Here is a 10,508-nt window from a genome sequence, read left to right as displayed (position 1 = left end):
TCTGAACAATAAAAATTGAACACATCAAATATGTATATATATGGCATATGTTATAATCATATACAAACAATTATATAATTAAATTAATACCATTTGAAATCATTTGTTTTAATGATGGAGGAATTAGAAGATATATATTTATAATCTTTTAAATTGTTTTTGATTTATACATTGTTAATTTATTTGACTGAAATTATCTCAAAATTATTAGTTAATTATAAAGGATAATCCAATGAATGCTTGTGTTGTGTGTGCTGGTTAAGAGTTAGTAACGGAGTGAAAGTGTTAAACTTTAAATATTGCGGGTAAATAGTTCACTCTACAAAATTTCAGTTTCATTTGCACTGCGACGACTTCTTATAAATCTTGCAATACAGCCGCTCCATATTTACTTGGGTAATTACAAATCTTCCAATTTTGTTATCTTCTCTTATGATTCTTGAAATTTGATTATTAATTGTTCTTCTTGAATATTGTTTTTCCGTTTGAGACTTGACTTGCGATTAGATTAGAGTTAGATTCTTGAATTGATTATTCAAATTTGCGTGGCTTATTTATACTCATTGTACTCTTCTTTCTTGAATTATTTATGCACACACCATTTTAAAATTCAACCTGGTTTCGATGATTAGAATTTGTTTTTGTGTTTTCTCTGCTTTATTAAAGCTGAGTGCAGTGAATAAACAATGCAGTTGTGGAATCGGAGGAATAATTTCTTCTCTCCTTTTCCCCCTTTGCCTCTGATTTTATCATCATTCTTACCATATGCTCTTATTGGTGTGGTGGTAATGTTTTTTGTTCAGTATGCACTAAAAGAGAAAAAATTATTATTAATCAAAAACAAAAAACAAGGAGGCGCCGAGAAGCTATATAGAGAAGAATCAATCTTGCATTATAGAAGCTATTACATTATACTAAGCTATTCTTGGTTAGATTTTGCGTTTTTGCTCCTAAAAAAGAAGTGAAAAACAAGATTGGTTTAAGGTAGTATTTGTTGTCTAAACAGTTCAAATTTAGTCATTTGAACTTTCTTTTTGGACATTGTAGATTTGGAAGTAAGGATCTTTGGTGCCGTGTATTATTTAGATCAGCTCGTTTTAATTGCTGAACAAGCGTATATAGAGATGCTGAAATTCTGATATGTGGAATCTGAATCACTGCTTTTATCTCTTTTTTCAGGAAAGGCAGTAAATTTTTTTAAGCTTTGTTTGGTCGAATGGCTTCAAATGCTACTGCAGGGCATAAATGCCCATCTCCAATGAAGCCTACTTCGAATGGTGTATTTCAGGGTGATAATCCTCTGGATTTTTCTCTCCCTCTGATTATTCTGCAGATCTGTCTCGTACTTGTACTCACTCGGGCTCTTGCTTTTCCTTTAAGACGTCTATTAAGGCAGCCACGTGTAATTGCAGAGATCATTGTATGTTCCTTTCTTCTTTTTGTGATTAAATGTAAATTTTTAAGTGTTTTTCTACCACAGCCATCTATGATGGTGCTTATATTTACGGAATGACTAGAGCCGACGCTTCTTTGTTAAAATATGTTTCCATCCCCTCTTTTCTCCATGAAAATTGAAAGATTTTCATTTTAGTTGCAAGTTGTAGGGCAAGTTATTGCATATATCAGTTACAGTGATTTTAATAATAAGCATATAGTGGTCTAAGAGGAAGTGATTTGTTTATTGAAGAAAATGGAACTAAATTAGACTTCTTTTGTTTATCCAAAAAAAAATAGATTTCTTTTGTTACTAAGTCCAGCATTTGCTGGTTACATTTTTATGGGTTCATTCCTTTCTTTCTAGTGTTATATGATTTTCGTTTGTCGATTCAAAATCTATAAATATTAAAGTATCACTTTTTTACTTGTTAAATCGAACTTGGTATTTGTATTCTGACTGCTCCAATCCCTATTTATACTCTCTATGTATCCACAAATGTGATTTTGCATAATCTCGTGTAAAAAATATTTGTAGCAGGTTGCTTGAGAGAAACAAGTTTACAGATATACAAACTCGGTTTAATTAGACTTCAAGTGATAACAAGCCTAATATTTACCTTTCACCATGATGCAGGGAGGAATTTTACTCGGGCCTTCTGCTCTAGGTCGAAGTGAGAAATTTTTGCATGCTGTGTTTCCACCCGAGAGTCTTCCAGTGTTAGATACCCTCGCAAACATTGGCCTCATTTACTTTTTGTTTCTTGTGGGGTTAGAGCTAGATTTTAAATCCATTAGTCAAACTGGTAGAAAGGCCCTTGCAATTGCTATAGCAGGAATTAGCGTACCTTTTATTATGGGAATTGGTTCTTCATTTATTCTTCGATCAACAATCTCTAAAGGTGTAAATGGTACCTCCTTTCTTCTATTTATGGGTGTAGCATTGTCCATTACTGCCTTTCCTGTCCTGGCTCGCATTTTAGCTGAGCTGAAGCTTTTGACAACTGATGTTGGCAGAATGGCTATGTCAGCAGCAGCAGTTAATGATGTGGTTGCATGGATTCTTCTTGCTCTTGCCATTGCTCTGTCTGGGTCTAACCAATCTCCCATTACTTCGCTTTGGGTTTTGTTATGTGGGTGTGGCTTTGTCATTTCGACAACTTTCATTGTGCCGCCGATCTTCAAATTGATAACTCGCCGCTGCCATGAAGGTGAGCCGGTCGAAGAAACATATGTATGTGCTACCTTAGCCGCTGTTCTGGTAGCTGGTTTAATTACTGATGCTATTGGAATTCACGCCATGTTTGGTGCTTTTGTAATCGGAGTTCTTGTCCCAAAGGAAGGGCCGTTTGCAGGTGCTCTTGTTGAAAAAGTTGAAGATCTTGTATCTGGTCTCTTTCTACCACTGTACTTTGTGTCAAGTGGACTGAAGACAAATATAGCCACAATTAGTGGACTGCAATCTTGGGGCCTGCTGGCTTTGGTCATTTTTACTGCTTGTTTCGGGAAGATCGTTGGCACTTTTCTGGTGTCACTTGCGTGCAAATTGCCTCTGCGTGAGAGTTTAGCAATGGGGTTTCTGATGAATACTAAAGGCTTAGTGGAGCTTATTGTACTCAACATTGGTAAAGATAAAAAGGTAAGGGAACATTCTTGGTGCTATTTTGGATGTATATATATGGTTAAGTTTGAACTTATGTTCAGTCTTTTTTGAACTAATTTACTGTAAATTCTGCTTGCATCTTCAGGTTTTGAATGACCAGACTTTTGCTATCATGGTACTAATGGCTCTCTTCACAACCTTCATCACGACACCTCTTGTTATGGCTGTCTATAAGCCGGCAAGAAAATCCAGGACGGCTGATTACAAACATAGAACTATTGAAAGGAAAAATTCAAATACACAACTTAGGATTTTGGCATGTTTCCACAGCATAAGAAATATTCCGTCAACGATAAATCTTCTTGAAGCCTCACGTGGAGTTCAGAAGGCTGAAGGACTGTGCGTATATGCAATGCACCTCATGGAACTCTCTGAGAGGTCATCTGCTATACGAATGGTCAACAAGGCTAGAAAAAACGGGTTACCTACATGGAATAAAAGCCAGAGGTCAGATTCTAATAATGTCATTGTGGCATTTGAGGCTTTTCGTCAACTGAGCCAGGTAACTGTCCGTGCAATGACAGCGATCTCTTCAATGTCTAATATTCATGAGGACATTTGCACCACTGCTGAGAGTAAGATAGCTGCAATTGTTATTCTTCCATTTCATAAACATCAGAGATTAGATGGCTCATTGGAGACTACTCGAATTGACTTTCGATGGGTTAACCAGAGAGTTCTTGAGCATGCTTCATGCTCAGTAGGTATTTTAGTCGATCGGGGGCTTGGTGGAACCTCTCATGTTCCTGCAAGTGATGTCTCTTATCAAATCACAGTTCTTTTCTTTGGCGGGCCTGATGACCGTGAAGCTCTTGCTTATGGGGCTCGAATGGCTGAACACCCCGGGATCAGTTTAATGGTTGTTCGCTTTTTAGTGGCACCCGACATTCAGGGGGAGATTACCCAAGTTAACATGGAAGGTTTTTCAAAAATTGAATTGAAATCCCGGGATGAAGAGTTCCTTTCAGAATTTAAGCGGGAAACATCCAAGGACGGTTCTGTAAAATATGAAGAGAGAGCCATTGAAAATGCTGCAGAAGCTAGGGATGTGATCCGTGAAGTTGGTCACTGCAATCTTTTGCTCGTTGGACGAATGCCTGAAGGTGAAATAGCTATAGCTTTAAACATAAGGAATGACTGTCCAGAATTGGGACCGGTAGGCAGCTTACTTGCTTCATCTGATTTCTCAACAACAGCATCAGTTTTAGTCATCAAACAATATAACAGTCAGGTATCTTTAGATTTGGCTGTGCTTACGGATGGTCAGGAGAGCAAAGATTCAGAGTCGAATTGATTTCCTTCTGTTTTTCAAATTCAAACCTGGCTAGGTACATTGATGGAATAAACCTTTTTCCCCTTTTTTATGATACAATGAAAATTTTAAAAGAAGGAAAAAGAGATTCCATGAGTCGAAGACTTATCTTTGCAATATAGAGAACCGTATTCTACCATTAGCTATTGGTTTTATTAATATATTAGTTCTACGTAGAGTTTTTAAATTCTGTAATTAGGAAGCAGCTGCAAACATAATATAACAAATTTTCCAGCATACGAATTTTAGCTTTATGTCCTTGTTTTGTTTCTTTATAATCTATTCTCACTTGATGGCAATATGAACAGCAAGAAGGTGAGTTAATGTGAATTATTTGTATCAGTTGACCTTAATGGTAAAGTGTTAGTGTAATTGTCTTACAATTATGCTCCCTGAATCGACGCCACTTCAGCTTACACAGGGAAGATAACAAAAACTGTCCAGCTAAATCTGAAATATTTGTATCAGTTGCATTCCTTTCTAGAAATCCAGGTAAATTTTAAATTCTTCAAGCTATACTATACTTTCTAACTCTTTACTGTGAAAAATTTAACTCTTTTCTACGAATTTTGTAATTTACATATTCAGAACTATGATTCCGTTGCATGTTCCTTTCATATAAACTGTGAAAATTGCTAATAAAATATGTCTTGGTTGTTTTAATAGAGCTTTTATATGCGTGTTAGCAGATTTATAACTCTGGCCAGTTCCTGTGATGGCAATTTTAGTTACAATTGTTGCCAGCCAAGCTGTAATCCGTTCCACGTTTTCGATTGTCAAACAATGCCAAGCGTACAGATGCTTCCCTCAGATCAAAATTTGCTAGATCGCCAGATATGCATCCCAGAGATAAATTGGATCCTTATAATTATCCTTTTGGCTACCGGCTTTCAAGACATTAATCGTATAGGAAATACTTATGGTTAGTCTTTTCCTCTCAATTAAAACTGCCCTTTATTGGTGCATCTTCACACTGTCGCATGATTATAATTTTAAAAGGAATGATTGTGAAACTGAATAAAGAAATAGAGGCAACTCTATTCTCTGAAAGCATATTGCTGCTACCGCGCTAGAGGATTCGGAAACTTATAGCTGCATTTATCTGTTTGACATATGCATCTCCATGCACATCTGTTTGACATATGCGTCTCAATGATTGCCAGTTTGCCACATATTCATATGGCTATCAGAAGATTTTATATTTTTCTGTGAGTTTTTCAAAAGAAGTGGAGGTAGGTTTATATGATTTTCATTATGTAATAGAATACTAGTTCTCTAGTTTTACCAGGGTCATGTCTACCTAAGCAGAATCTGTTTGTCCATGCCTTGTTTAGGAAGTAAGTATCATGTTACTATCTATAGTACTGGTTGACACCTATGTAGTACAGAAACGAGAAATGCCTGAAACAGGAAATGACAAAACATAGCATTTTTGAAGATGAAAACGAAATGTAGGAGTCGACTAGTTCTGTGCATCTCTGTTCTTGCTGTTTCTCTCAACAAACTCTTGTATCAATAGGATCAGCTCTCTGTTGTGAAATGGCTCATATAGCCATTTCCAGCTTCAGGGCGGGTTCACCCGTAGTGGGCCAGCTATGGCTAGGCGAAGAGGAGCTTGAGCCGATTCTATAGTCAGCTCAGTCTAGCAAAACCAGCTGATGAAATGGCACAGAGTAGGGAGCTTCATCATCTGGTTCGACATAGTGAGCTTTCAAACCGGATTAGGTTCGGGTTTTGTAGGAAACTTAGACTTTTCTAATGGATCCGGTTTTGAAGGTAAAAATCGATAAATACAATTATGTAAAAGTGTATCGTAAGGAGATTTTAGTGTAAAGACTAGATTTAATTTTTTGTTATTTTACTCTTAAGTAAATACTGAACTGACCAATGCACTCTCCGACCATTTCGTTTTTGACACTAAAGGAAAACAAACCAAAACTGAAGGAAAAATTTGGTTCAGTTCAGTCACCAATTATATTGATCTGCTAGAACTATGATTCGAACCCAAGCATTTTAATAAATGACAAGCAAGATTACCTTTTAGACACTTCAAATTTATACATATGCTTAGAAATTTTCAACATATATAATCTATTCGAGCAGTTCGGTCTTTCCTGTTTTTTTTTTCATTACAAAAAGCAAAGCCAAACCGAATATCTTAAAACCTGAACCAACCTCACATTTTTGGTTATGTCCGGTTTTTGGTTCAATTCAATTTTTGCACACCCTAATTTTTGTACAATAACATACGTCATATTAATTATCAAAAAAATAAAAAAACATACATCACATTGATCGAACTTTCTCTGTGCTCTCTTGTGTTTGATAAATTCCTTTGTTTTATAGTATTTCGTTTTGCTTTCACTAAAAAATTCCTTGTAAGCTTCTACTTTAGTAGATGAAAAGTTATTAAAACCATCGTCCTGGAACTATAATTCTATATCAAAATTGATGGTGACTCAAACTTATGATTCCCTATTTAAAACTGTAAGACAGTGAGTCTACTCAGGACATAATTTTTAACTCAGCCATGAAAGTGTTTGCATTGAGATCTTATTTCCTTCTCTTCATTCTTATTGTATCTCAATCTGTTATAGCCTATAAAAAGACTTATAAGAAGCAAGAACCATGCAAGAACTTCGTGGTTTATTACCATGATGTCCTTTTTAATGGCACAGATGCTGCTAATGCAACATCTGCTGCAGCTACTGGACCAACTAAGTTAAACAAATTCAATTTTGGTATGTTGGTTGTTTTTGATGATCCTGTGACAATAGACGAGCATCTCCTGTCTCGTCCTGTTGCTCGAGCACAGGGGTTGTATTTCTATGATATGAAATCGACTTTTACCGCCTGGTTCGCCTTTTCTTTGGTCTTTAACTCCACCAAGCATAAAGGTAATGAAGCTACGTTAAGCGTTTTGTATATTTAACTCTTTTTTATACAATATATTGTTTATTTTTATGACCAAATTTAAATTTTTGCTCTCTTTTAAAAATATTTTTGGCTTTTGTCTTTGAAGGTACTCTTAATATAATGGGAGCAGACTTGATGATGGAAAAAACTAGGGATTTCTCTGTGGTTGGAGGGACCGGGGACTTTTTCATGGCTAGAGGGATTTGCACAGTTCAGACTGATACTTTTCAGGGTGATTATTACTTTCGTCTCAAGATGAACGTTAAGCTGTATGAATGTTATTAAAAGGAGAAATCCGTTTGTGAACTTAGTTCTTCACGTAAAATTATGAACTAATAAAAAGCATTTAATTTTTCTTAAGTTATCATCAATGTGATATTTAGTAAATTGTTAATTACATTGAGCAATAACACGTGTCAAACGCAATTAAGAGAGTTCGTAATTTCATATGGAGAGCTAAGTACTACTCAGTCAATAGTATAAAAAGTACTTTTTTTTAGGGAATAAAAATAGTATACATACCACATATGCCTCAATACAGCCAAAGATGCTATCTAAGTCCTTTGCCTTCCGGAGTCCCATATACCTATGACGGCTAAAGTTTCTAAATTGCCATTTTAGTGCATGTATTTTATTTTTTAAATTAATGTTTTACCTTTTTAAAATGCTTAATTATTGAAAAATACCATAGCTTTTTGAGTTTTTTTTGTTTAGTAATTATAAACTTTTAAAATCGTCAAATTAAACATATTTTTCAATTTACAGTTTCAATTGTAACCATTTGATAAAATTGGACATGAAAAAAGTTCAATAGACCCTTCATACATGAAATTCTTTGATTATCAAAGAACAAATTGGAATAATGTGAAGCAATTTGAAGGACATATTTGAATTTTTTTTTCTATTTCTTGAACAAATGCTATAGTTGGAACTAAAAAAATTAAAAATTGAGCTGAAATAGATGGTTTTGAAAGTTTAGACCATAAACAAAAGAAGTCGAAGAGATAATGTATTTTTTACAATTGAGCCTTCTTAAAAATATATCAAATAACAATGATTTCAGCCGTTTTATGATTATTGTACTAATCATGACGGAAAATGAAATATATTATGTAAGTTCAGTGATTGCTATGTAGGCAACATTTGAAATCAAATTCGATAAAACTTTATTATTGTAAGGAAAAATGAAAATAAATTAAGCATCCTGTGTCAAAATGAATTAAATATTACAAAAGTTAATGTATTGCGCCAATGTGAGTTAGAGATCCCAAATTTAAAATATCATTTACATACCAAATCCAATTTTATTCAGAATTCTCATATTAGTTAATTAGTTGCATTATTAATTGTTTTGATCTTCTTGTTGGGGAGAGTGGTTATACTCAATTTTTCTTCCTTTTGTGCACACAATTACCTAATACACCATTTAAAAAAACACAGTAGGGCTATTATTAAATCAAAGTTAGTAGAATTACATTATAAAAGCTGAAAGATATTATTTTTTGTACACACCATTACCACTACTATTATTGCACAAAACCCTAGCTCTACTCATCATCAAACCATGAGTTCTTTTGCAAGAAAACTTTGTTTCCTTCTCTTGATTTTTCTTATTACATCTCAATTTGTTCAATCCCACAAAAAATCACTAAAACATCAAAAACCATGCGAGAGGTTCATTCTCTATTACCACGACATTCTTTTCGACGGAAAAGACGTAGCTAACTCAACGTCGGCAAGAATTACAAACGCAACAAAACTCGGCGATCATGTATTCGGAATGATGATCGTTTTCGACGATCCCGTAACGAAGGATGAGAATCTTCTTTCGCCACCAATTGGACGAGCGCAAGGGTTTTACTTCTACGACAAGAAATCGGATTATAATGCATGGATGTCTTTTACTTTGGTGTTTAACTCAACGGAACATCAAGGTACTTTAAATATTATGGGAGCTGATTTTATGAATGAGAAAACTAGGGATCTTCCTGTTGTCGGAGGCACAGGAGATTTCTTCATGACTAGAGGAATTGCTACAATTCAGACTCAAGCTTCCGAGGGTGTTAAATATTTTCGGCTTAAGATGGATGTTAAGTTATATGAATGCCATTATTAATTTATTAATTACTATTTCGAGTGTTTTGCATTTGTTTTGGATATTTATAGTGGTTTGGTTACTTAATTAAACCGTGCTAGTTATGTAATTGATGCAATGCAAATGCATTGCAATATTGTTATATTGCTATATTGTCATAATCTCATTAAGTAATTTGAAATATTTTAAGTTTAAATTGCAAATTTTATTGGTCTTCCTTTTATTTTGGACTTAATCATTTAAAAATACTAGTTTCGCATTACGTGCTATGCACGTGGCTCGTAACGTAACTCGTCAATGAACATATTAGTAAATTTATTATAATTATATCAATTTTTTTATTTATAATTATTAAGAATTTTTATAAAAGTAAATATAATATATTTTGTTATTAATTTTTTTTTCATACTGAATTTATTCTTCTTTTGTTTTGTAATAACCATAATTAAATAATTAATTTAATTTTATTAATAATATCTATAAAAATAATAAGATAGAAATTTAAATAATAATATATTTATCAAATACAGTATTTTAATTTTGTAGTTCAATCAAACTAAAAGATAGGTATTCCTACTAATTTGGAGACAATTTAGTTATTTTTTACATACTAAAAGCTAAATTGGAGATAAATTAGCTACCTATACTAATTAGGACTTTAATTACAATAGTGATTAATTAAATAACTAATTAGTAAATGACTATTAAACCTTTATTTAGTAGTAAACTTAAAAGGATTATTCAGTAAATTTGCCTGTCCCCCCCCATCCGTGCTTTTATATATAGTAAGTATAGATCAATCAAACTAAAAGATAGGTATTCCTACTAATTTGGAGACAATTTAGTTATTTTTTACATACTAAAAGCTAAATTGGAGATAATTTAGCTACCTATACTAATTAGGACTTTAATTATAATAGTGATTAATTAAATAACTAATTAGTAAATGACTATTAAACCTTTATTTAGTAGTAAACTTAAAAGGATTATTCAGTAAATTTGCCTGTCCCCCCCCATCCGTGCTTTTATATATAGTAAGTATAGATCAATCAAACTAAAAGATAGGTATTCCTACTAATTTGGAGACA

General features: G+C 33.6%; 3 protein-coding genes across 4 annotated transcripts; all 3 read left to right on the top strand.

Moving 5' to 3' along the window:
• The first annotated feature begins 282 nt into the window (after positions 1–282).
• On the top strand, positions 283–4,762 carry LOC126677813 (cation/H(+) antiporter 18-like). 2 transcript variants are annotated; one of them, XM_050372606.2, is made up of 4 exons: positions 283–396; positions 1,180–1,420; positions 2,072–3,073; positions 3,183–4,762. In XM_050372606.2, the coding sequence occupies exons 2-4, from the start codon at positions 1,217–1,219 to the stop codon at positions 4,389–4,391; spliced, it is 2,415 nt and encodes an 804-aa protein (XP_050228563.1). In that variant the 5' UTR covers positions 283–396; positions 1,180–1,216; the 3' UTR covers positions 4,392–4,762. The 2 variants fall into 2 exon arrangements, with proteins under 2 accessions (XP_050228563.1, XP_050228564.1); XM_050372607.2 differs by lacking the exon at positions 283–396 and adding an exon at positions 478–984.
• Positions 4,763–6,763: 2,001 nt separating this feature from the next.
• On the top strand, positions 6,764–7,685 carry LOC126677814 (dirigent protein 5-like). The gene is made up of 2 exons (XM_050372608.2): positions 6,764–7,306; positions 7,432–7,685. The coding sequence occupies exons 1-2, from the start codon at positions 6,940–6,942 to the stop codon at positions 7,608–7,610; spliced, it is 546 nt and encodes a 181-aa protein (XP_050228565.1). The 5' UTR covers positions 6,764–6,939; the 3' UTR covers positions 7,611–7,685.
• A 1,139-nt stretch (positions 7,686–8,824) lies between these two features.
• Positions 8,825–9,616, top strand: LOC126678046 (dirigent protein 5-like). The gene has a single exon (XM_050372913.1). It carries the CDS (start codon positions 8,890–8,892, stop codon positions 9,439–9,441), a length of 552 nt encoding a protein of 183 aa, XP_050228870.1. The 5' UTR covers positions 8,825–8,889; the 3' UTR covers positions 9,442–9,616.
• Positions 9,617–10,508: the final 892 nt, after the last annotated feature.

The sequence above is a fragment of the Mercurialis annua genome, linkage group LG4, assembly GCF_937616625.2.
Source record: "Mercurialis annua linkage group LG4, ddMerAnnu1.2, whole genome shotgun sequence".
Taxonomy (NCBI): domain Eukaryota; kingdom Viridiplantae; phylum Streptophyta; class Magnoliopsida; order Malpighiales; family Euphorbiaceae; genus Mercurialis; species Mercurialis annua.
The sequence above is the reverse complement of the archived record's forward strand: the minus strand, read 5'-3'. Positions and strand labels throughout refer to the sequence as shown.

Bases quoted from the DNA above. Each gene is read 5' to 3' on its own strand.
- LOC126677813 (XM_050372606.2), top strand. From the start codon at position 1,217: ATGGCTTCAAATGCTACTGCAGGGCATAAATGCCCATCTCCAATGAAG. The intron at 1,421-2,071 runs GTATGTTCCTTT...ACCATGATGCAG, and splicing joins GTGTAATTGCAGAGATCATT to GGAGGAATTTTACTCGGGCC. The intron at 3,074-3,182 runs GTAAGGGAACAT...TTGCATCTTCAG, and splicing joins ACATTGGTAAAGATAAAAAG to GTTTTGAATGACCAGACTTT.
- LOC126677814 (XM_050372608.2), top strand. From the start codon at position 6,940: ATGAAAGTGTTTGCATTGAGATCTTATTTCCTTCTCTTCATTCTTATT. The intron at 7,307-7,431 runs GTAATGAAGCTA...TTGTCTTTGAAG, and splicing joins TAACTCCACCAAGCATAAAG to GTACTCTTAATATAATGGGA.
- LOC126678046 (XM_050372913.1), top strand. From the start codon at position 8,890: ATGAGTTCTTTTGCAAGAAAACTTTGTTTCCTTCTCTTGATTTTTCTT.